At 37.8% G+C, this 27168-nt stretch overlaps 1 protein-coding gene and 1 long non-coding RNA gene across 5 annotated transcripts in view; one reads left to right on the forward strand and one right to left on the reverse strand.

Annotated features, from left to right (window-relative positions):
- Positions 1-1126: 1126 nt before the first annotated feature.
- The window catches only part of LOC413366 (homeobox protein SIX1), a 36494-nt gene continuing 10452 nt past the window's right edge, over positions 1127-27168 (reverse strand). For 2 of the 4 annotated variants that reach the window (XM_006564190.3, XM_006564189.3), the window contains exons 4-5: positions 8332-8806; positions 1127-7524 (exon numbers count right to left, since the gene is read on the reverse strand). In XM_006564190.3, coding sequence (XP_006564253.1) covers positions 7243-7524; positions 8332-8806 — 757 coding nt within the window. In that variant the 3' untranslated portion in view covers positions 1127-7242. Of the gene's footprint in view, positions 7525-8162; positions 8237-8331; positions 8807-27168 lie in introns of all 4 variants that reach the window. The other 2 variants (XM_006564192.3, XM_006564191.3) reach the window with 2 other exon arrangements.
- On the forward strand, positions 12123-14020 carry LOC107964513. The gene is made up of 2 exons (XR_001703164.2): positions 12123-13163; positions 13286-14020. It is a non-coding gene; the product is annotated as an uncharacterized LOC107964513 (long non-coding RNA).

A 27168-nucleotide genomic window follows, 5' to 3' on the forward strand; every position in this document is an offset into this window, starting at 1 on the left:
TGGAGAGATTTTCATCGGCTTCTTTGCATTTCCACTTTACTATGAAATATTTTGTATTCAATGTCAAAATGTGAAGAGTGCTATGTTTGGCTGATCTTTAAAAAAAAGAAAAATGGAACTGTATAATATTGCAAAAATAAGTTATGAATATAAAGAGGTGAAAAGAGAATTTTATAATATTCCGTATAATAAATAAAGTAATGTACCTTTTATCTTCCCAAAGAGATTTTATATTTTTCACCCTTGTTTGCAATGTCAATCTTGTCAGATTCTCAGAATCTCGATCACCGGATACGACAGACAGGAGATGTGTAGCGGGGCACAAAGAAATTGGGGTCACGTGGAAGCACACGGCCAGATGCTCTTTTTCAGGATCGACGGCGATCTTCGAAGATAGACCAAGATCCCCATCGGGCCAATGTTACGCGATCGAACGTAACAATATCGATACAAAGAGCGGAGAGACCGCTCTTATCTGCCATCGACGATATTGTTAATAGAACTGGACCGATGCTCGTTTCGAAGTAATTACTACGTATCGACGATCTTTTCCACGGAGCTGTAGTTTGCACAGGTAGTTGCAGCAGAGCCTTTCCTCTTTCTTTCTTTCTTTCTTTCTTTCTTCTTTGGAAACTTTCTCGGATGAGGTTTTCCTTTCTCGCCTTTTTTTTCTTTTTTTTTTACACGTTTTTAGAAGAAAAATTACGTTTGATTTATATTTTTTTTTTTAATGAGAAAAATCTTTTCTCTGACATTAGAAAAAAAAGTAGATGATTCACGATATGGTTTCTTTTTTGTACTCTTAAATATATTTGTCTTTTACGATTCAGTATCTGTTATAAATTAATGTAAACCAGTAGTAGCATAAGAGAAGAAGAACTCGATAACAAATCTTTACACGATATGTATCTGAAAAAAATAAATCACTGCTCTCAGTAACGAATTTAATTTAACATTTAATTAGCGCAGAAATGTTTACAGGATAATACATCATGTAAAGGAATTACCCACATGTTGTATGTATGTATATATATATATGTAAATATATATATGTACACATATATACTATATATATACATATATACATATATACTATATATATATACATATATATATAATATTTTCCTTTTTTATTTTAAATAACATCAACTTCGCGATTACAGTTCGATCGTACATCGTGTGATCTCTTTTTGCTTAATCTATTCGTACCTTTCCTCGTTTCATCCTCATTCACACGTTATCCCTACACAGAATCATTCTCTCCCTTTCTCTCTTTCATTCTTTACAATATTTTTTCTCACATTTCTTTTTTTTTTAGATTTTCTCATCCATCTCTCTCTTTCTCTCTCTCTCTCGCTCGCACATACTCGCATTCTTAGCAATTTGTCTTAGTTAGTTGTGCAACGTTAAACTTGTCCGCTAAAATACACGAATGAGAACTTCTGGGAAGAACTGTCGGTTATTAATAATCGTCCTTGCGTCATAAAACATTTTATCGAAAAACCGGTACAATATCTCTTCTACGCGTGTATTCCTCCTCCTCCTCCTCCTCCTTCTGTTCTTCTTTTTCTTCTTCTTCCTGTTAACGCTACAGTTACCCTTTAGTAAATTATTGGATCTATTTAGATTTGTGCTAGAGATTCGGTCCAAGCGACCGATACAAATCAGAGGAAGAAAACTTTGAAATATAAACTTGAAATTTATACATTATTCGATGATATTGTTATATAAATATAACTTTTTCAAAGTGTTTGGCAAGTTTTAACGCGATCATCTCTAAAATTGAATCTAATCGGATTTTTGGGATTTTAATTTGTTTGTGGCGCTTTTGTTCCTTTCTTTTCTTCAGATCGAATTTAATAATCGTTATATTTAATGATTTTAAGAGATTTTCCTTTTCGTTTAAAGGCCAAGATGATGCTCCCATCGTTCTGGGAGCAGATGATCCACGCGACAAGCGATTCTTATCTAATTATATCCGCGGGAGATTCATCGGCAGCCTTGGCCCGGTAAAGTGACAAAACGTCTCTAAAAGTTAAAAGAGCCAACTCTGTGAACGTCGAAACGAACGTGATAAATTGAACGATCATACGAGTTTCGAGTTTACGATGCGCATGTACAGTGGTTACAAAAAATATCTGCACACCGATTCATTATATTCATTCTACGTTAATCATAAATAAATCCAAATATACATTTATTTAATAACTCTTTCAATAAAAATTTGACGACACGAAAATGAAATCTAAAAAAAATAGCTACGTGCAAATATTTTTAACCGCTGTATAATATATTTTTTAAAATAAATTAATTGAACCAAAATAAAATTGAGAAAGATCAAAAACAAGAAAAAAAAAAAAATCATTCCTTACTTTCTCTCCAAAAATTTCATGATTCGTGCAAAATGAAAAGTGTCTCTTGTAATAAAAAATATTACATAATCGAATAATAATAATAAAATATAATAAAAATAAATCCTCGAAAGTAAAATACATATATATATATATCGATTGAAAATCTGATCGAAATTTGTAATAAAAAAGCCACGATCGATCGAATATAAAAAAGCTTGTTCGTTCACAGCGTTTTCAAACAAAACCGTTCTCCTCCCTCGAACGGAAACGGTTTCCCCGGAAGATAAAAAAAAAAGAAAAGAAAAAAAAAAAGAGAGAAGAAATCTTTCGGTTGAATCCGCGCTTGTGTGCATTTTCGGAATGCATCGCGAGTGCACCCCGAATGACGATGAGTATACGCGCGTGTGTATATACGTACAAAGCGTAGATTGTGCGTGAATCGAAAAACACGGTTCGGCTCGTCGGCTGACTATAGAAATCTCGAAAGGAGAACGGATGTCGATATATAATGTCGAGGAACAGAGCGACAGGCTTGCGTTCTGATATTCATTTCCCATTCTGTTGCCGTTCACATTTTGTGCGAAAATTAAATTGAATCGTTCCTTGGTCATCTTGATCATCTATACAAGTTTATATCTTTCTTTAATAAGAATTTTTGGATTCGTAAAATAAAAATAAAAACGTATGTATGGAACACGATTAAAACTTCTAAATATAATTCTGGGGTACAATAATTATTAAAATTAAAAAAAGTAAAAATTTAGCAAGCATTATTAAAATATCGAATTTCTAATTGTACAATAATTGACAGAAATTCAACGGAAAATAAAAGTAATATCATTAATGATACGGATTTGATTAAAAAAAAATAAAAATAAAATTAAGAAAAGGAGAATTTAGATTGTCTACCAGTCGCGATGTTCTCGTATATATCGGGTGGCGCGAATATTTGGTAGCGTTAATCGATGATTATCGGTAAATCTGGACAAGTTTGAACAAATATTTAAAGTATCGATTAAAAAAAAAAAAAAAAAGAAGCAAACGATTACCAATAATACTTGAAAGCGCCTCCTCTTTTTCTTTCCCTCGTTCAAAGTCTTCCCTCTATCTCTCTTTCTCTCTCTCCACTGTTTCTCTTACCCTGTTTCGTCCCGACGACTTCTTTTCTGAAAGGGGAAAAATCCTTTCCCTCTGATCATCATCCTAGATAAGAATCTTACAAGGCAATGTTGCAGCCAACGGGATAGATAGCGCATTCCCAACATCTGCGCGAGAGATGTCCCTTAAATAGAGAACCGATAAAACTCTCGCTTTTTTATTTCTCATTCTCTTCTTCCCCACGTAGAGTGTATATGTATGCGTGTGTGTGTGTGTATAAACTTTGTCACTTCCACGATTACAACAACTCATTCTCGCTTCATTTCTTCCGTTTCGGCTACACGCTATTCTTCAATTCTTTTGCCAAGCATCTTTCACTCGTGTCGCAATCATTCCCTTATCCTCTTCTATCACGTTCACATTCTCATTCTCTCTCTCTCTCTCTCTCTCTCTACTTTTGTTTCTCGCGCTCGAAGTTTTCGCTCTTCTTTTTTCTCTCTATGTACAGACTGCGAACTGCGAATAAATGATAAGTTACGGCCTAACTTACGCTACGACAGTGTTTTTTTTTTTTTTATCTTATACCGGGTGTTTCTTTTTAAAGGAAAAAGCGAAAACCTGAAGGCTCTTAGTTTTCTCGTTTCTCGATTATGTATATATATATATGTTAGGTTGGTTTCGTGTACAACGATTGTTCAAGAGTTTATTTTAATTGAAATAACTTGGATTATATCGAATATGATATATATATAGTTTTGAAAATATGATTTTCTTTGGTTGTAAAATAAATATATAAGATGCAAAGATTTGCTTCCAGAATATATAAAATGAATAAATATCCCTATGTATTTAAAATCAATAGTTAAAATTTAAAATTGGAAATTTTTTAGAAAAATAAAAAAGAATTCCCAAACTAAAGAATTGAACCTCATCCGCAATTTTAATCACTCAGTTCTCTTCTACATCACCCATTACATATTTCCTCCGTATCTCTCAAATAATAATAATTCGCGATTTATATAAAATAAATATTCTAACCCTGATAAAGAACTCACCGGAAATATTTCAATAATTTTTAAAAAAAAAAATTGAAACTTTGTTGCAAACATTCTACCGATATCGAGCGATATAAGAATTATTCTAATTAAAGTGCTCGAGTTCCCCGAAATAATCCTCCTAATAATCCGTCAACGATACGATTCATCGGCACGCGAGGTGAGACGCAACTTATTTTCACATGCAAAATAATTTCAGGAGAGGAGGGGACGGGAACTGACACGTCCTAGACAATCCAATCCTCACCGGAAATAATTGACTCGAAAAACATTTTCTAGCAGATATTCGACCGATTTAACCGTACCCCCAATTAAACAGCATCCAATCGTCGTTATCCAGAGAAATATTGTACCAATATCCGTCAACGATACGATTCATAACGGCGCGAGCGGAGGGGAGGAGGGAGGGAGGGAGGGATGCGAGAAGGGAGAGAGGGGGGAAGCGGCGTTGTGAAAAGGTGTTGCTGATTCTATTTGCGATGAAAAGATTGGCACTCGGCAATTGGCTGGCAGGAAACAGCTGCTCCGCCTACCGCTCGCCTTCGTCACGCTAATTTGCATACCGTTTCGATTTGTGCACCGCGTAAGTGCACACGCATCTAGCCGTGTCTATAAACAGCCGTGACACGCGTGGTACCAATTAAAATAATCATTTTTCACCGGCTTAATGAAGAGATACCTTTTTGCTCGAGACCAACGTTTATGCTCCCTTATTCTCCACAACAGCGGATGACACGTACTGAGACTGAATTGAACACCGTTGTACACGAAACGATAGATAGAAACGAGACGTTCGACACGAGCCGTAAATAAAGACAGGTTTCTCGAATAATCAGAGGAAGGGTGATATTGAATCGTGACTTCGAGCCTGATTCGCGAAAAACACCCGGTACTCGCCTGGCATAGGCGAGATTAACTTAATCTTCTCTCGAATGCGTGTGTGTAATGTATGATAATTGTGTGTGCGTGTAATGTGTAAGTTTACGCGTAAACTTTCGTGTGTGTGTAAGTAAAGATGTAAAGTGTGTGTGTATATATTATCTACATATGTACAGACAGGACAAACACAGAAGCGTACGGTGTGAGAGGATCGGTGTGGTGAAGAGCGTGTGTGTGGTTCGTTATAGCGACGTTAATTAATTAGCGGGTGGCCGAGATATCCGTACACGCCTCAGGGATCATCCTTGAGGATCTTGGATCCGCACGGTGATGTTGAATCTTTGAAACAACATCTCCTTCTGCAGAGAAGGGTGTAATTCGATTTTCTTTCCTCTCGATTTGCTAACGAAACAAATAATTAACGTTGTGCAATATATTTTGAGTTACTTTTCCCTTTCCTTTTTGCGGAGGAGTTTATATTTTATATAGGGATAAAATTGGAAATTCGAACGAGGATACATACAGGTTTCATTGGCAGTGTTTTATCAAAGATTTAAGTTTCAAGTTCAATTTTCTGCAACAAAATATTTCTAATATTATTAAACATTCAATTTTTTCTATCATTGAAATATAGATTTAAATATTCGTTTAATAAAATGGAAAAGAGAAAATACCTTCGAATACGAAACACCATTCATCCAATCACGAAATTAAATTAAGATTAAGAATTGAAGATTAATAAGACGCACGGCGTCTTCGTCAAGATCCAGGAAGATTCCGAGGCTTGTACCACCTAAGCCGGACACTACTGGTAACCGTAAATAACGTGTGTTTCTCTTACATCTCAGGACCTGGGTACGGGCGGTTCTCGCTACGAGATTAGAATGGGTATAATAAGAGGATTGTGATGGTTGTTGCGATTCGCGAAAAAGAAAAAAAAAAAGGAGAATAATATACGTGTATCTAAAAAGTGTATAACAAGAACTTTGTGTCTCTGTTGCGTCGAGTCGCGATTGCGACAATTAAGGAAAAAGAAAATGCTAATATGTCTTTTGCTATTTTCACGCCGGAAGCGTTCCCCTGCTGCCTCGATTTTCCTCCTTTTTTCTATTATTCGTAATATTATATATATATACTATATGCATCGTTCCTTTCTAACAAAAATTAGAAGGACAATATTCGTGGCTGGTTATGTATACTTGTATGTGTGTGTTTGTGTATATGTACGAGTGAACTTTCCCTTTTCTTCTCTCTTCAAAACGATGTGGTTGAAGTCTGTGGAGCGTTGATTAAAAAGTCGAGGCATGATGTGGCAATCGCTTCGGTTCCTTTAAAAATCTCCCAAACTTCTCTTCATCCGAACGTCCTCCCTTCCAGGAGAAAATTTCGGGGAGGATTTCGAAGAAGAGGCGTTTATATATTACATACTCGAGATGCTTCCGCGATACACGATTTCACACCAACTTCCAATCTCCGTTCGACGCCACGAAAAATCGTAACTGACGTTGCCCGATAATAATCTAATATTACGATCCTCGAGAGTACGGAAGAGTTCGTTGTCGAGAGAACGTTTTTCGACCGAGTATTAATAGTATACGATCACAAGAAAGCGAGGAAAAAACGTTCTCCCTAATTTTTACTAAAACACTTTTGCAGACTCTTCGAGTAACAAGCAGCGAATGTACGTCTCGGAAAATAACACGGTTCCTCTCTCTCTCTCTCTCTCTTATTCTCACTCAGGCGTAATAAGAGAGAGAGAGAAAAAAGAGCTTCTTCCTTCTTCCGCGTATTCTTCTTTCCCCCTTTCCTTAAGTTTTTTCCTGATTCCTCTTGCTCTGACCGCTCGGAGCCCAGGGTCACAACGAGTGATAATCGCCCAACACCAACCCGTTGTGAAAGCTACCGTGCGACGTGGACATCCCCATGGAACCCATTCCCTGGTACGCGCCCATTCCGATCCCGTTCATCGACATAGTGTTCATCGTGTTCACGCTTTGCATAGTGTTCGGGAGCATCGTCGAGGGACCCATCGGGCTCAGCCCGCCCATGGAAGGAGCTATAGCACCCATCTGCATCGACGTGGCTGTGTGAGGGAGAGACTTTTGCAGATCCGCCGAGGTCGGTGTGATTAGGTAATCCTGAAACAAACAACGGATGCGAACATGTTTTCACCGATCCGGGGAAATTTCGATAATTTTTTCCTCTTCCCTTAAACTCGCAGTGTGGATTAAGTAAATTTTCTTTCTAGCTGCACTTTTACTTTGCAGACAATTTGATTTCGTGTTGAGAGTTTATCTATGAGAGTGTAATTTACGTTACCTGTACCACGTCTATATGATCCATAGAGTATTATTATAGAGATTTGTCAATATTTTCACTCCATTGTTAATTTTCGTTAACGATCGAATCAACAAGTCAAAGTGTTATCATTCCCAACAAATTATCACCAATTTCAATCGGTTAAGCAAAATTTCTTCGTTAAACGTCAAACAATTATCCTAAGCTTACCTGAACACTCTTGCATTACGTGCTCAAATCTCGATAATCACGGTAACGTAAGTCCATTCCTTATGACATTCAGATTTATTTAATTAATAATTATTAACAATAATTTATAATTCTTCAAATTTTAGACTTACGTCACTGTGATTCTTAAAAGAAATCTTATCACACACACTCGCTTAAACTCGATTAAATTTCGACTAAAGAAAGAAGAAGAAAAAAAGAAAAAGAAAGAAAGAAAGAAAAGAAATCTATCAAATCATTGTAAAATTACTTCTCGAAAGTCTGAGAATCCATTCGAATTCACAACATGTTTCTTCGCCATAAGAGTAATCCCTCTTTTCCCTGCTAAAAAAAAAAAAAAAGAAAAGAAAGAAAAAAAAGAAGTGAAGGAGGGGGAGGAAGAATGAACGGAACGAAACACACGGAACATTTCACTATACCTGTGGACCATAGTATTGCATATAGTCCAACTGGCTCTTCTGCTGGGCGCAGCTGGGTGGCGGTGGTGGCAAGGTCGCCGTGGGATGTACCAACCCGTGAGTACCGTGAGCACCGACCTGGAGATGGTGTTGCAACTGGTGATGAAGGTTCCGTTTGTCGTCGCCGCTCTCGCTTCCGGTGTCGTGGTGCTGCATGTGGTGCGTCGGCGTGTGAGGATGGCTCAAGGTCGAGCCGTGGCCTTGGTGGTACGAGTGAGGGCTGGACACCGAGACGGGTGGAGGAAGTTGATACATGCCCGATGTCTGCTGGTGATCCACCATCTGTTGCTGTTGCTGCTGTTGCTGGACAGCGCACGAGGACGGCTGCTGCTGCTGCTGCTGCTGCTGGCCCACCGCTTGTCTCTTCGTGTCGTCCCCACTTTCGCTGCTCGAGTCGCCTAACCCTCCGCCGTGAGTCTTGTCCTCCCGTTGCCCGCTGAAATAAAAGAGAAAACGGGTTAGAGATTAATTTCGAAATTGATTTCCACCGCGAGTTTGGATGTAAATATAAGTAATTTTTATCAATTTTGGAGTTTTTTACTTTTAAATTCTATCGTATATGCTTCAAACGTTCAACATTCAAGAATCTACGTTTGCAACAATGCTCGTTCTACTCGTACAGATTCCATTCCTTATCTACTCAACAAATTACCTAGTCGATAGATACAATACACCCGCACACCTGGCGTTCATTCCAATCACACTGCCAATTAATATTCCCAATCGATTCTAATCTATTTACATTCTCTTCCTTTACACGTTTCCTTCAACAACATATACGTGTAGAACGCTCGTTGCTCGAGTGTAATACGATTGCAGGCAAAAAAGGGGCGGCCAGTGATCGGCCAGTGTTTCGAGAAGCGGAAGAGGATAAGGGCTGCGCGAAATAACGTCGGTTAAGATAATACCGGCGTCGATGCGTAAACTTGCATGAAGAGGGTACCGCTTCTCCCTAGGTGAATTAAGGGTGGAAGAGCCGTTACGAACGGGGGAAGAAACGAGTAAAATCGACGGACAAATAGAAATATAAAGCGAATGGTAGAAAAAGAGAAGGAAGGATAGAAAGATAATGAAAGAAAGAGAAAGAGGAACGAACTACTCTCGACGTCTCGTAAACTCGATTTAGCAGGCTGGACCTCCTCGAAGCCGAAGCACGTGGGACCTATCCGGGCTCTCTTGTGCCTCGCGCTTCTTTCTCCATAACCTTTCTCTCCCTCCATCATTGGCTTCCCTCTTCGTCACGCCTGCTACACTCTCTATATCCAGGTACGAGCAATCGTTAAGCGCTTGTTTTACAAGTCGTTTAGACGTGGCCGCCGCGATACGGCACTGCTGTCTTCTCAGCCGCGCAAGTGCCACGACACTTGTCTACGGGGTGTTTTCGAGAACCGGTCGTCCCTCGAGTTGGCGCACACGCCTCTCGCTACCGAACTGATAACGGACTGTCCGTTCTACACCGGTTTCTTCTTCTATTCTCCTTTTATCGCCGCTAACCTTTCTCAATTCTCGCTTCGAAGTTTCGTTATCGTATCGGTCAAAAGTTTGGAAGTCGAGTGTTCGTGATAAAAATATAATTTCTTCGAGGATTTAATCTTGGAATATATATCAAATCTATTATCTATATAGGAATAGTAAAATTAATTCGATATCCAAGCGAGAAACGCAAATTTGCAAACATCCGATCTCTAAATCTTATCTATACATCGATGGAGAGAGAGGTTAGGTTATATTATAAAATATCTTTCGAATCGCGAAATTATCGCCTAGCATAGAAGATCGCAGATACTAATCACGGGAAGAAATAGGAATAGAATGTAAAAAAGGAAAGAAACCCGAGGACAGTCGAGAGAGATTTCTTCTCGACTACGAGACGAAACCGACGATAAATCCGTTCGGCAGGTGAAAATCTCTCATTGGCCGTTCGAGAGTCCCGGTTGCAGGGGAGTCCGAGTTTCTCTGGTCCTCGACAAGAATTATTTCCACGAGACGCGATGCAACACGGATCCCACACGTGGAACGGCGTGGTTTCGAACCAAGGGACAAGAGAGGATCAAGCTTGTTTTCACCGGTACTTTCCGCGCCACCCGTTGCATGCCTGGGTCTATAACCCCAGACGAGGTGTCCCCAGGTATGCCTTATCCGAGCCGAGATCAAGCAGTAAATTTATCCGCGTTGCACGCCGCGCGCGTTCCCTGCGACAGAGAACGGAATCCTTTCGGGCATTATTATTTTCATTAGGATTTGTGACTCATCGCGTGCACGGGACATTTATTTGGCGGACTCGTTCGCAGCGACACCTATAACCGCAGCCATTCTCTCGCGCTCTCATCTCCCACTCGTTCAATCCATACGCCTTTTCCTTTTTTCCTATTTTAATTTATCGTTATGATTGTTCCTTATTTATTTTTCCTGTTGATAAGCACATTTTTGCATGCTAAAATAATCACGGAACGATATAACGAGTAAATCTAGGGAATTTTTTTTTATTGACGCGCAATATTTGCTGTTTGGACGGAAATATATCGTACGCGGATATTTGGAATTGAAATAATATTATGAAAATAATTAGAGATATAACTATTTTAAGATATTCTAAAATTGTAGGGAATTTTGAAAAATGAGGTTTGATCGAAGAAATGAAAAGATTCGAAAAAAAAAAAAATAGAAGATGGGCGGAGGATAATTTTTATTGCTATTATTTTTAATCATTTTCTCGATTCAAAAATGTGACACGGTGCCAAAAACAACATTGAAATGGCGAAAAGACGTGCCACGCAATTTTATGGCATCAGCGTGGTCTCGCCGTTTTAAACGGCGCTGAGATAATGATCGAAGGCGCGGCACGTTTTATTAATCGACCAGTTCGTAAATAAGGTTTACTTTGAAATTCCGTAGCAAGGTTCTCCCACCCTAATCGCGTCAAGATCGATTCGTTTGGATTTTAGAAACAAAAACGACCAGAAACAATTTCACGATGGGATCGTGAAAAGATTCTATCTTACAAAAGAAACAACATTCCTGTTTTTTAAGGTTATCTCCTAACCTATAGAATTCTTTAATAATTCAACCAATTTCGACGTTAAAAACGTTGAACCGCATATTAATCAAATGACAAACGTAAAAAAAAAAAAAAAAAAAAAAAAAAGAAAACACGAAAAATACCGATATATAAAAAAAAAATCAATGGATAAGAAAGAAAAAGAAAATTTAATATAAAAATGTCTATATGCCGCGATACTACCTGTCAAATAATTCGTATTACGCATGCGCACTATTTCTATCGAGAAAGTGTCATGGCGGGGTGAATTTATTAAAGAAAAACGTGATTACCATGTACCGCGCGCCACGAACCCTGACCCCACTCGTTTGCGAGGGGGCGATATCGTGTGGTGGCTCGAATAAAGTGTGCGACAACGCAGGGGCGACAGAGCCGATATAATCCGATTTTACGAGGCGGCCCACGAGAGAAAAAGATTCAACCGGCTGAACAGAGAAAGTCCACGAAGAAGGTGCGACAAAGAGGGCGAGAAAGTAGGGAGATCCTATCTCGACCCCGTGCTGCTCTCTCCCGAGCGATATAAACTTAGACGCGAATTAGTGGAATCGCGCAAGCCGATACCATCTCATTTCGGCCGGCTGGCGAATAACCACCATAGGAAATTTATCGGGAAATTAAATTACGAATTATGCTAATCCAACCGAATAGCCGCTCACCTCTCTCTCTCTTTTTCTCTCTCTTTCCTTCTTCATCTCCGCAAGAATGAAATGAACACAACCAGGGAAGACGACGATGTTGTTCGATTCGTACTGACAGATATGATCGGTCCATCGATTCTAACCAACGATGCGACTTTTGTTTATAATATATTTCATACAGTTTTCGAATTACACGCGAGATGTCGTGCGTGACAGCGCCACCCACTCGCCATCATTGGCCGCCAATTGGAATATCTTTTTCTCGTTGTCGACGGTAAAAGACGATGCTTGCATGTAATACGATAAAATGGATTATAACAAACAATGGAATATATGTGATTATTTGAAGAGTGTTATTAATTTCAGTGTAAGTACATCGGACGATTCGTAGCCTACAAAATGTCTATGTATTTGTAGGTATTTCGTTATTCATTGTACATAACCTCGTTCGACTTCGTTCGTCTCTTTCTTATTTAAAGTTTATTGTGCATAATTTTAACCAATGACAAGATTGTCATACTATTTCTTACTCGTTAACGTGATTGCCAACAGTGTTTTTTTAACCATCTATTCGAGTTTATAAGATAGCAAGGAATTTCGAGGGCGTGAGATGTAATGCCACGTTTCCAATGGTCGTCAGCGTGGCGTCTTGCATGAGACACGCGTGGACAGACCGTATATCTTTGTCTTAAGTTGGAGAAGGATGAGGTTAAAGAAGAAAGAGCAAAAGACACGAGAAGTGGCCAGTGGAAAGCCGACTAAAACCCGAGCCAAGAGATCTGAGATTTCGACTTCTATTCTGGTCAGAGATGCGATCCGATTGCGCTCGACGTCGCGTTAGAAACGCGAGACAATATTATTAGACACGTTGGAAAAACGAAGAAAAAGAAAAAACAATTTCTAACAAACTTACCGACATTAACGTTTGCTCATGGATCATACAGCTCAATTAACAACGAAGCCGGAAATTTAATAATATCGGAAGGAAATTATAACCTACAATTGACATTTTATGTTATTTTATTATTCCCAATAATAAAGAAACGTATTGTTTCAAGGAAAATTATAAAATCTTTCTTAAAAATACTTCTTTTCCAGTAAGTACCAACCAGAAATAATTATTTGGCATCGTAAATAATTCTATTGCATAAGTTTGATTTCCATCTCGAATTTTCACGAGATTATCCACGAATTAAAAGGGCACGTTATTATCCCTCAGGAGGAGAGCTCTTTCAAATACAAAAGATGAATAGTTCAGGATTACTTTGAACACCGAAAAGGCAGAAAGGCAAGCTTTTCTCCGCGGACGAAGAAGCATTTCATGGATGTGAAGAGAGCAAATTGAAAATCGGTTGGTCAGTTTGTCGGCAAGCAGAGAGAAGATTTTCCCAAGTACACAGAGAAAAGGGAAGTCTGTCGCTACTCTCTCACAGTTTCTCTCTCTACTCTCCAAGATCCAGTCTGCTCGGCAGGTGAGCACGTTGAGGAAGAAGCGTTGAGAAGAGAAGAAGGGACTTCACCGGCAGCTGATTCCATAAGCAGATAGGAAAGAATTTCTTCGGCCTAAAATAATGGGGATGCAGCCTACCGTGTACACACCGCCTCTGTTTACAAACTTTGGCTCACCTCTCTTTTCCTCCACGGTCAAGCTGAAACGCATCCACCTTTTTCTTTTTTTCTACCTGCTCTTCCTCTACCTCTTCGCAAATATACCAATCGCGCAATTTTAAAGGAAAAATATCCTCCATGAATTGTAACTTGTACTGTTTTTTTTTAAGGATACAATATTAACATGTAAAAAATAATATCTGTTATCAATATTTTTAAACAATTATTAATAATTATTAGATTTAATGACAAGTGATATGTAATCAGAAGAATTATTGTATCGATATATTTAAAAATTAATTCATTTGACGATGTTAATAAATGTGAGGAAACAAGTGTAAAAGAATAAAAGTATAAGAATAAATCAGGAGAATTATCTTACTGATCTAATTTATAGTCAACAATTCACACTTTGATTTTAAAGTTAATACGATTGATTGACCGATAATTCATTGAATGCGTGACAGAGCGATAACATCAGCTACAGGTAAACTCAGAAGTTCTCATTCGAATAACAGGGATGAAGCGTTAAAACGCTTTCGATGTTTTGGAATTCTTTAATCCGGATTATGTTGAACCTGCCACTAGTTTTCTTCGATCTATAAAGAACACGGTTGCTCAAGCACGAACGGATATATCTGTCTGTTCTTCAACTTCTTTCTAGGGGGTGACACAGAGTATTATTGAAAGCGGGACCCCGAATGAAACTTTTGTACCACACCCGAGATGGTTGGGGTTAATGATCATGTCAATGAGCGGTTGATCGATTCCATCGCGTGAAACAGATTTAATCTTGCCAAAGATACCGCGACGGAACACCCAGTGAGCGTCCTTTATTTTATTAAAAAATATGCAAATCGATCACGCGTGAGAGATGAAGACTCCAGATAGAGGCACCTAGAAGTAATTTATCTGTAGATTTATGACGACGATTAATTCTTTCCTTTTTTTTCTTTTTTTTGTGCGAGTGATACATTAGTGATTTATTGACTTTTATCTTGCGGACTAAGCAATTGGTTGTCTGTGAATCGTGCAGAAAATTAAATGCGTAAAATATTGTTCAACAATATATAAAATTTTCAAATATAAAAGTATAATATTTCAGTGATGTACAAGATTTTCATTACACTGTATAAATCACTATGTTTGTAACTTCATTATTTAAACAACAAGAAATCTGTTTTACAAGTTTCAATTAAAACCATTCTCGTTTGACAAAATTTAGTAGACGTAACAAGTGTAACAATTAATCTCAATTGATATCGGCAAGAATTCCCGGCTTGTCTTCCCGATTGAACATACTAATTCGAAAATGTCATTGAAAACAGAATCCTCCGCGGTATCCAGTGAGATTAATGACGTGATAATTACGAATGTAGCAAATGCAACGCATGGATAACAAAACGAAAGACGAATAGCCGACGAATTTCGAGTGGAAGAGTTATCGACCCCTAAGTGTCAGTCGCATCGAAATTTGCGATGAATGGCACTTTATTTCCAAATGATCGGCTTGTTTCCACATAGAAATCGGACAGAAGAATGTTCTTGTACGCTGCTTGCCAAAAATTTTGCGTTTTCATGCCAAATCTTATATACAATCTAATGTCATAAGAAAGAACGATGACAAATGTTTTATCGTAAATTTTGGAGAATTCGCATGTGAATTCTGTTAACCTTCCAATGCGTATGCGCATATATGTTCAGTAGTCGTGCGCATGCGCAAATATAATTATTCAGTAGTTCGATACAGTGCAATAGTGCGACGTTATCACTTGACATTATAAAATATTTCTTAATTTTAAATTTGTTTAGCTATATTTTCGGTTATTCGTTATAAATCTGTGATCTCTGTAAAACATCGATGCAATAAAATCCGCGATTATAAATTTTTGTCGCGATAAATTACGATTAAATAGAAATAACAATGCTTTAGCTTCGATAGGCATGCGCCGTACGACGACTGCTCATTAGAAATGAGTCTTTAATTTCTAAGCGCGGGAAAGTTAAATATATCTTTGAAATGACAAAGTTATATTTCATGTTTTCTCTTAACCGAGAATATAGAAAATGAAATAGAACACAACAAATGATTAAAAATTCTTTACAAACTCTTAACCCTTTATGAATCATGCCTTAATTTAGAATGAAATAGTTGGCATCGGACAAATAATTTCGAAATTTCATGAAATTTCTGAAATGTTGTTAATTTATGTTACCTTATTTATAATTTATTTATCACTTTTCAATTAAATCTTTCATTATTCTTACATATCTTCAAAAAGAATTGCATAAATTGTCAAAAAAAAAAAAAATTCATTTGTATTTCACATCTATCAGCGGATTACATAAAATATTGGTTACAAAACAATTCTATTTCTCTATTCCCTTGATTTCCGATCTTGTTTGACGTAAAGGAAAAGAACGCAATATTTCTATCTTTACAAGGTGAAACTTTAGCACGAATAACGCACAAGGGGAGAGGAGGTGTGTACACCATACACCACGAAGATCGAAACTTCTTGACGTACTTACATAAGTTGTGTTCCAAGCTGAGGAGTAACTCGATACCGTTTAAGGGAATGTGTACGTGTACCATTGTATATGTAGATACGTCACACGAAAATGCTTCCGTTGTGGGATGCTACCACGAATTGAAGAGAGAAGAAGAAAAAAAAAAAAACAACGGATATAGACGTCGAATTTATTCAACCGAGAATTTTCCATTCTTCGGTTAACAACAACTGCGAGAATTCTTAAGCATACAGATGTTCCAAAAGTTTGTTTAAAACGATGTTTAAAACAAACTTTTTATTTATATAAGATTTTATATTTATTCGTCGTCATATAAGATAGATTATTTTATTTTAAATTATCATCACTTTTTCACTCTGTGATAATTGAACAGAAACGGAAGTTTTCCAAAACAAACAAGAAATCAAAATAACCGTTGTGGTTAACAAAGAAAGAGGATGATCGAGTAAAGAAAATGGAAACTGGCCGTTTCGAGAGCTGCATGGTCAATTACAACCGGTGGCTATTAAAATCACGTGATCATCCCAGAGATGTATTTTCGGACGCGAGAGAAAAGAAAAAAGAAAAAGAAAAAGCAAAACATTGGCTAAGCTTCCTAGAAACCAAGTGTCGCAACGAACAATGAAATTCAAATGTAGCATGCGAGCAACAGCCAGGCAGTTTAACAATAAAAGTAACATTAATAGAAAAGCCTGCCAGTTTCTCCGATATTCTCTCTGCCATGTTCTCTCTTCCCCATCTACCAATCCGTTCAGGATCGTTTATGTTTTACTACATCGTCGAGCGTGGAACAAAAACACAGGGAGATTGATTTAATCTTGTTTAGACCCCGTCCTATTATGCAATCATATGGATGGAAATTCGAAGAAATCGAATTCAAACACAATCAAACCTATAATGATATTGCATTTCCAAATATCTCTTTAATTCTTCTCTAAAATTCTTCTTATTTCTTCGAACAAGGTCGAAATTTCTAAGATAACTTATAATATCATCTAGTTACGTCGAACCGGATTTACAAGAATTATTTTATCCTTATCCTTCTTTCTCAACTCCACTTCTAACGGAATTTTCTTTTTTATAATGCAAATTTTCACGCATCACCGGTTCTCAATTTTTCTTATTCCTACATTTTTTAGCTTCTTTCTTCAAGAATACTTATAATGCATATTATATATGCAAGTTACTGGAAGAATTTTAAATGCACAAGAAATCAAGGAGAACCAATTATCTTTAAGTTCTATACCCGAAAAGTTATCCAAACCCAAAAAAAGAACGTGTTCCCAATTAAATTTGAATCTAACGATTTATTTCTCGCAATTCAGAGGCTAATCGTTCGCCGTCACATCCAAGAAAACCGAACTTCGCCGCGGCACAATCTTCTAAAGAGCGCATGCACGCAAGGCGCGCACACAGTGCATTCTGGGAATGCGTGCATGAATGAATGCCCCCTCTGTCGCCTGCGAGAGAGTCGACAGAAGGAAACGAGAACGAGGGAAGAAGCTCGTCGAGAGAAGGGGAGGAGAGAAGAAGAAGAAGAGCACGAGGAGGAGGAGGAGGAAGAAAAGGAGGAGGAACACGCGCCCTGAAGAAGAAGAAGAGAGAGCGGAGAGAGGATTGTTCTTTTTCAAACGACAGCGGAGAGCGGTGACGTGTACGCGACGAGGCGGGCCCTTTTTGGCCCTTACGTGGCCATATGTGGCCCCTTCTTCCCTCGGCCTGTCAGATTTGACGTGGTCCTTCTTTAGAAGCGGTTTTTCACCGAGAGGGGCCCCCTAACCCGCCTTTTTTGTCCGCGTGTGCCCGAAAATGGCTGAGGCGACCCAACATGGCCGCCCCCTTCACTCTCTCTTCGGCGAAAAAGGGTTCGAACCCCTCCCCGGCAAAAGCTTTCGCCTTCGTATCAAACTCTCGTCCTTTTCTCGCTTTTTCAAACGCATCCTTTGTGCAGTTTGATAGCTCGAATCAAGAAGTATTCTTCGCCGACCTTCCTTCCTCCTCTACAATTGGGATCGAGCCCTCTTCGCGGGCAGAAAGGAGGAAATTTACCTTTCGATTGTCTTTCCAGGGCGTGGAGAAAGGGAAGATTGCTCGTTTGTTCGGAGATAACTTCGGTTAGATTCGGACACACCTGTTCGATTTTTGTGGGAACTCTTTTTGAAAATTTGACGATAGAGTTTCGTTTCTCTCAGAGGAGTGCTGGGATTTCTCATTGGATTAATTCCATCTAGTAAAAAGAATGAGAGCATTGTAGAAAGATGGAAAAAATTACAGTTCACAATCGTTGAAATTAACGGGAGAATAGATATATTTAAATCACAGAAATTAATTCTATCTAGTAAAAAGAATGACAGCATTGTAGAAAGATGGAAAAAATTATGTTCACAGTTTGAATTAACAGGAGAATAGATATTTAAATCACAGAAATCCATTGCGCCATATACTTTACCAAGAGGCATAAAATGCGAGTTATCGGCGTTCAAATAAATTCGCATTACACAAAATCTACATGTTACCAAACCTATGCCCAATAAATTGTCATAAATGTTTGAACTTTATCGAGTGGTATAGCACCGTAATAACGTCGAGTGTATTTCTTATTCATTGATTTATCACGAGTATCGACAAATAACCGTCACGGTTATAATACCAATAATTTATCTATTTTTGGCTCGATATAATAATCTTTCCGCATAACATTCCATGTAATTCATATATCTTGGAACGTGAAAGATGCATCGATCATTTCTCCATGAAAGAATCTTTCGAATCTACAAATAATCGAGAAGACGATAAATTACGTATCCCACAACTAGAAACACATTTCGCGGTGCAGCGTAAACGCGATCGATTTCCACTAGATCGTAAAGTTAAAATTCTTAAATTTAATCAAGATATTCTCTTAGCCCAGTTATCAACGATTTCCACCATGTTACGTTGCATCACGATCTGGCCTATGTTGCGACGACCAAGAGGAGCTATTTCGAGTCAATGATTCCCTACGTATCAACAGATCCGACTGTAACCACGTCCACGCAGAAAATACAGCCAAATGATTGACGCTAAGGTCGTCTTCTCGAGTTCCCGCGATGTCTGTGTCACATCAGACGATGGTCCCTCAAATTTTACGGAGAATTACGGCTCCTCCTTAAAATATTCTATTCTAAAAATTGATTTATTGTAATTTTAACTTTAAAAAAATTTAATTTTAATTTTATATTTAAGATTACAGGTTATTTCTTAATTCTTTTGCCTAAAAATGATTATATGAATTATAAATTCATATATCTTAAACGTTAAGCCAATTATTAGAATTTACACGATGTTAGAATTGCAGAAAATCTTGGATATAATCATCTTGTCATCACCGTGTTATATATAGAGGAATTCTTTTTATTACTAGAAAGTATAAAAGGTGTTAACATCCTCGAAAATCCATGCCAAATGCGAGGAATTCTATTATTAATCGATCATTTCCAATGATTCGTTAAATAACGCATCGATAATAAATTCACACCGAAATTCTTGGATTCCTTTTCCATCATTGTTTCGTCAGATTTAGCAATTTTATTATTTTATCGCAAGCATTACCGACCGAAGGTAATAAGCTTTAATCCCTACGTAAATGACTCGGATTAAAATAGCGATCCTCGTTCTCTTCGTTTCAACGCGAGTCAATATAAATCGTTCCCAAAAAAATTTGCATATTTTTAACGAATTGCACCAACAATCCTTCGTTTCGTCACGGATTTCTCACCCCCGCGATAAAACATCTCCTCGCCATTACGCACGAATATTCGTACGAATATTCGTTCTTCCTAAAATATATCTGTAACGATGTCTCATTAATGAAAATTTTAAGAGGAGCTCGCCTTCGATGATCCGTCGAACGCGATCACACGGTTTAGTTACGGATAGAACTCGGCGTGAAACGCGCCAAATCGAAAATCTGAATGAGAAAATCATCGGCCGAGGCCAGAACGCGAATTCATCAACCAGGAATAAACGTGCAAACGTGAAAACGCGGCATCTATTTATACAAACGGTGTTCACCGTTTCTCGCGACAGTATTCTCGCACGAAAACGGTGGCAAGGGAAAGGAATGAATGGGAAGGCAGCATGGGCCTGCACAACCACGCATTGGAATCCGGTTTCCCCGGATGTCGGTTACGTATCGTTTCAAAATTTTCGTCCAAAAGATGATTCAGTGGCCGTCACGGTGGATTCGCGAATTTCTGGCTTTGATGTCCCGCCGCACGGGATTGGCAAAGGGAAATATAAATTAAAAGCCTTGATACTCGTTGCTTCGTATTCTCAATTTTTGAGAGACTAATGAGACAGAGTTAAGAATTTAAATGGATTCTATTTCTGCTGTTATTTTCCACGCGTTTTCGTGATTCGGGGACGCCTTTATGTTTTGAGGCAAGGGGAGAAGAGGGAGAACTAATAATAAATAATGATTACGTACGTGATACAATTTGAAACGAGCAAGTTTATAATCGATTGAAAATATAATCGAATTTAAAAAAAAATTGTAAACTCGATATGTTTTCTTCTACATTCTTCATATTCTCACCCAATAAATTCTCGATATTCTATTAACCCCCTCGAACATCATTATCCGTATTGCTATTATTACAATTCTATAGATACGTTATTATATTAACTGTTCCATCTTCATTACGTAACTTTATTCTCATCGTTTTATATTATATTATATTCTTCCTATATATACGTACAATTAAATGACAAGATAAGAATTTTATTCATATAAGAATTTTATTTCATAATCGTCATTAAATAAATATATCCGCCACCGTGTAACGATATTAGTCAAACCAGATAGAATATATAATTATCTGCAAACAAATTATAATACATACTCAAGTAACCTACAATTTTCCTTCCATAATAAACTACCACGATTTATTGACACATATCATTTTGTCTTTAAAATTAACTAGCAAAAAGATACGAGTATAATCGATATGTGAAAGAAACAAGCGCGAGAAAGCTATTGACCAAAAGCCGACAAGCAGCGCCCTCTCGGTACGCAGCTTAAAAGAATTTCTTTTCCATTGTCCCTCGACGGAACGGAAAATCACGAACGACGAATCTCGTTTGCAGGACTCGCGAATGGGACCACGAGACCGCGTCCGAGTGGCAATGAAAAATGAGAATTCGGAACCGAGCGGAATTACAGCGCGTGCGACTCACCAAGTCGCCTTTTTCGTGCAACGGTCCCGTGAATGTCGTTGCGCGTACGAGACACGGTGACGAGATGGGTTCTCTGGTTTCAGATACGCAGAGCGCGTTGCCCAGACACCGTGCACGCTGTAACCGTAAACCAGGCAATGGTACGCGGGCAGTATTCGTAGCTATTTCGGGGACGTCGGCATCGCGAGAACGATTTCAACGAGTGTCTACCCGCTTGACCCGAACGCATCTTTATTTGCGCAGCGAAACTCTCTTTTCTCTCTGCCCGCCACCATGCACTTCCGGCCACCATTGTCACCGGACAACCCCGCGTATTTTTCTTTCGTCTTCCTTTCGCCTTTCCCTTCCTTTTTTTTTTTTTTTCGTAATTTATGATGGATTTGTCAGAGAATCGACGAAATATGACGGAATCGTTAAAAGGAGAAATCTTAATACTTTAGCTTAAGTTTATTACATGTAAAAATGATTGGATTACATGTAAAGTTATTATTAACAAAATATCTCGTTACCTACCGAAATTATTTGAGGTTAGAAATATTCGTTACTTGTGAATATCATTTTCAATATGAATTACCATATTGAAGTCACTATTATAATCGATAATTAAGATATTATGAACGTATTTTTCGAATATAATTATTGGTTAATTATTTTTAATAATATGACGAGAAAAATGTTTCTCTTGCAAGTAGTAAGAGACCATCATCACCTGTTCGCCTCTTTTTCACGATTATATTTCCGTTCACGATCCAATAAAATCGCGGTCTAACGAACGTGTCGCGATTCAACGGCACACACAACAAAGTCATCGAAGAACTCGATTACTTTGAGACCTCGTGATTCATCCGGTCGCGGCGAGAGATGAGCGAGTATTAACGGGAGAGGGAGAGAGAGAGAGAGAGAGAGAGAGAAAGAATAGGGCGAGGTCTTCGACTTTGATGGAAGTCGATCGGTATCGAAGCTCGACATCGACTTTGATGGAAATCGATCACGATCGTCGACGTGTCGAGGAGTCGCGGTGTCGACCCACGCTACTGGCTGCGGCCAGCAGCCAGACAGGCCTATAACAGGCGACGATTCATCAACTATGTCCTTCGACTATGGAACCCAAAGTCTTTTAGGATCGAGCCTTTCTCGACACTTGTGGAAAAAAAATATTCCTTATTACACTATTTCTCTTTCCAGTTTAACCTGCCAATCGAATGGTTTCTAACGAAAAATTTAACGCGATGGAAAAAAGGAAGAAACTTTCAATTCTAGGGATCCCTAGATTCGAAACCGAACGGAAGAATTAATTTCTTCCGATCGAAGAAGATTAATTCGAACGTGGATCGAGAATATTTTGCAATGTCGTACATCGTCTTCGATGAACTTTATCGAATGATATATTCTTATCGCGAAATATTCCTTAAAATACGAGGCGAAGCGAATAAATCGAGTTTGATGATCGAGCAGGCGCCATTTCCACGTTTGGAGACGCACAAAAGGCGCGGTAATGTAGCGCCACCCTCTTTGTCACCGTTAGGTCCCCCAGTTTTCAGAAAGAGTCAATATTGGCGCAGCCACCCCCGTCCAACCCTTACCCCAACGGACTATTCGTGTCCCCTTCCGAAACGCCCTTTTCTCCATTCCCTTTTCTCCCCCATCTGTCCTCTTCCACATCCGGGAAGTGGCCTTCCACCCTTCCAGAAACCCACCAACGCCATATACACCCCCTCCCCCCTCAATCGGCGTCCACTTCAATCTGATGCGCTTCCATTTTCCACTTACGTGACAACACTCGATGGAACGATTTAATTAAGGTCTGAATAACGGATATTTAATACTTTTTTTTTTCTAGTTTTTAGTTTTTTTTAAGGGTGATATGTACGTATTTGATTTCGAATCGGGAAGTGTGTCATCACGTTATCCACATCGTACATAAATCTATAACATAGATGACATGATTGGATAAATTTAAAAAATTGCAACTCAAAAAATAGAAGTAAAATTGGTATTAAAATAATTTCAAAGTTAATGATACTTACTAGATAAATAGATGGAACTATTAAGATCAGATCTTCTATAAATCAAATTTTCGCTCGATCATTTATTCAAAGTTGAGATCGATATTTTCTAATATCTCTCTTTTACGAATTGCACGATTTATAAAACGGTGAATATTCAAGAATTCCCAATACCTTACGGATAAACTTGTTGACTTGTGGAGGCGTCGGAAAATTTCTCAAAGAAAGACTGGCAAGATTTACACAAGGAAGACTAGCAAACATGGACGAGCAACGAACTACCTAAGGGACAACCGTCAGTTTCCTAAGTAGCTTTACCAACAATTTTACTAATAGATCCAAGTCAAAAAAAAAATTGTGCCTACAATCCCATTTCATCCCTCCTTTCTATTCCTCATCATCTACGTCGATTATTCGTTTAACAAATAATCGATTATCGAAGATTAAAATTAAATCTGCTGTCGGTTAAAAATTGAATCACGATTTTGAATCGAACACTAAATTTAATTCCCAGATAAAAATTATTAAAGCCACACACGTCGAATAGATGGAATAGATATAGTTACAAACAAACACACGTCCATCCGTTTGTTGAGACAATCCAATTTAGAAGTCCAAATATGTTCATCATATTATAAATCTCGCGAAGAAAACGGTTCAAATTCATTTCGAGGAAAGAATGCCGCGAAGAAGAAATTCCTCGAGTGTTTCCTTTCGAATCGTTTAATCGCGATATTATCTCTCTCTTGATTATATAGTTTATATTACATTCCCCAAGCATTATCCTCTTTTAAACGCGTCTCTTTCCTTAAGAGATAATATTCTTTTGATTTATCGTGATCCTTCATGGATGAGAGTACGTTGCATATTCATGCATTTTGAAGATGCAAATACACGAGGATCTTTTTAAATTGCACAGAAGGATTTTAAAAAGATTCTTTGATTCTGTGTGTAATTTGATTTTCACGCTTATGCAAAACAGAATCGTAATATCCACCGTGTTTATAATGCAATTGTTACACTGTAATTGGATACGGGGATGAAAAATGAAAGAGAGAGATGTAGGGCTGACTATTGTTACAAAGATCAATCGTAATCGAATCGAGTAAAAGAATAATACAAGAACATCTCGAATTCCTGATAGAATACTTATGAAAGAATGTCTGTCGGGGCGGCCGCAAATAGAACGAGAAATCGGTTATCGGAAATCAATGTAATCAAGAACAATTAAAGATGCAAATTATAAGAGTCCTAACTATCTTTTTATCGCTTAAAAATTATGCGAAAGTATCATCCAAACGATCTGTTTAGTTTGAAAAGAATTATCGAGTTAAAAGAATCCGATCTTCGTATAAAAGCAGATCAAAAGATGGATTCGAGAATTGAAAGAGTAATAATCCGAGGGATTGATGAATATTGGATCTCGCTGACGGGAATTTTAAGAAAAATTATGCAAGAAGAGTTGAATTTTATCGAACAACCTATATAAACGATTCTCCGATTCTCCGATATTTTTTAAAGAAACGAGAGATATTTAGAAGAAGAGTGATAATCGATGCTTCGAATTATCGAAAAATAATTAATTTTGCAAAGAAGATCATTTCCACGGAATGGATAAATATCGAAGAAAAAGAAGAAGAAGTTGAAGCAACCGATCCTCCACCATTTTCCCGATTATTCCTTCCCAGCCCTCGATTTATCGAAGAAGAGAGGGGGTGGTGGGTGTGCTGACAGTGGCGCAACGAGGGTGAGGCAAGAGCGAGTTTGTGCTGGCCTGGGGTACATTAGCAATGTTTTGTTGACATTGGAGAACAACGACAGAGCCCATTACTAGGCTCCACAACCCCAACGAACTGTGCAGTCACCACTTCTCTCTTCGATCCGTCCACACGAGAAACCACCACCCGTCCAGTCCACGCCAGAGTCGTAGAAAAATGGATTAAAAACCTAGCGTTCCGATATTCGTGTCATGGAAGATATTTTTATTACAATAACGCGTTATATATGAGATTATTAAATTGATTATTAATTTTTTTTTCGATTATCGCGACGAGTGTTATCTTATCAAAATGATTTCTAATAAAGAAACAAAGGGTTAAAGAATCTATTCAATACTTTTATTAGTCGGAAACGATTACGAAATCCAGAATAATAAATAAATAGTTGAAACGCCACGGCGACCGAGAGTCGGCCTCCTCTCGAGCGCGAAGGATTAACATTTCTTGGATATATTTTTAACTCCCTGTCCGTTTAATCTCGAATCTATTTTTTTTTTCTTTTACAATTTCGTCAAACGATTGTTAAAAACTATCTACAGAAAGCTAAATGTAACAAAGTTAAAAAATATATATATATATTACATTTAATTAAAAAAAAAAGAAAAAGGAACGGAATTAAAATCCTTATCAAGTAAATTTATATTTAGTTTAAGTTATGACGTCGTACGATATCGTAAAGTATCCGATCTGTTTCGAATTGGAAACTTCGAATCGAAGATCTCGCTCCCCCCGCATTCCTTTATTTATTCATCGATATAATTCTTGTGTGGCGGTAACGAGAACGAGGCTGAACGTTTAAACGGAAGAGGCAAAACGTCTGGACGGCACGTAGGAGAGGTCTGCCCCTTCCGGCTTTATTTATTTTCGGCGGAGCAATGTTGTTGTTCTTAACCCTTCGGCCGAGGCGAACGGGTTACGATGCCCGGCATTTTCGAAGATTAGAAACGCGTCTAAAAGAGAAACAGTTCGAAACCGAGGATTATTAGTCAGGGCGCCCCGTATAATATACAAACGTCACTTTTAATCGGGTCAGTTTCTCAATTATGAAATTTTTCTCCGCGATTCACGGATTAAAAATTAGCACCCGGTTGCTGCTAGCATAATTTGAGAAGTAAAAGTCTGAATAAAAGAAGGGAAACTATTTCGTTTTTCGTCGAACGTCTCGAAGTACGAGGGACTTTTGTATAAATAAATTATTACGAGTAATAATTCGGATAATCTTGTTTTCTCGCGAGAAAAATAATTTTAAAATCGATAATTAAATAATAATATTCTTCTTTCTTTCTTTCGTTTTTTCGATTAAAAATTGAAAGATCGAAAATTAATTTGGATACGTCGAATTGATGTTCGTGGTATTGAGCGAAATAAGATAAAAAAATTTCAAGAATATATCTAAATATATATGGATGTATACACAAGTTCCAAATAACGCGGGTGATATAGAGATTAAACGTGTCTTTCCTGGTCGAGCTGTATTTATAATGCAGGATTGCGTTTGCAAGGAGAAAAAACATTGTCACGGCACGTGCGGAGAAGAGAAGTTTATTTTTGTCCACTTGAAATGAGGAGTAGTATAATGCATCGAAGAGACGCCAGGCCCCGAATCTCTCAACGAGACTGTTTTATGCCCAAGAAGAAGACTCGAATATATTTCAAGAGTCGTTAATGACAATTTATTGTAGCAACTACAATAACGAATAGAACGCGCGCGCGTGTTATTCTATTTTTTTTAGAATGTAATAAAGACGAATCTACTGGGAAAAACAGGAAGATTGTGCGCTCAATAATAATAATCGATTTTTTTTTCCCCCCCTTTTTTTCCCCTAATAATCTAACGATTATTGATTTCTCGTAAATATTAATAAAAAAAAGCGCGCAATAAAAGAATTGAAATAAAAATTTAGAATACACGACGTAAAATATGTATATATATATATATACGTGTGTATATTTGAAACGAT

The sequence above is a fragment of the Apis mellifera genome, linkage group LG5 (genome assembly GCF_003254395.2).
Source record: "Apis mellifera strain DH4 linkage group LG5, Amel_HAv3.1, whole genome shotgun sequence".
NCBI lineage: Eukaryota > Metazoa > Arthropoda > Insecta > Hymenoptera > Apidae > Apis > Apis mellifera.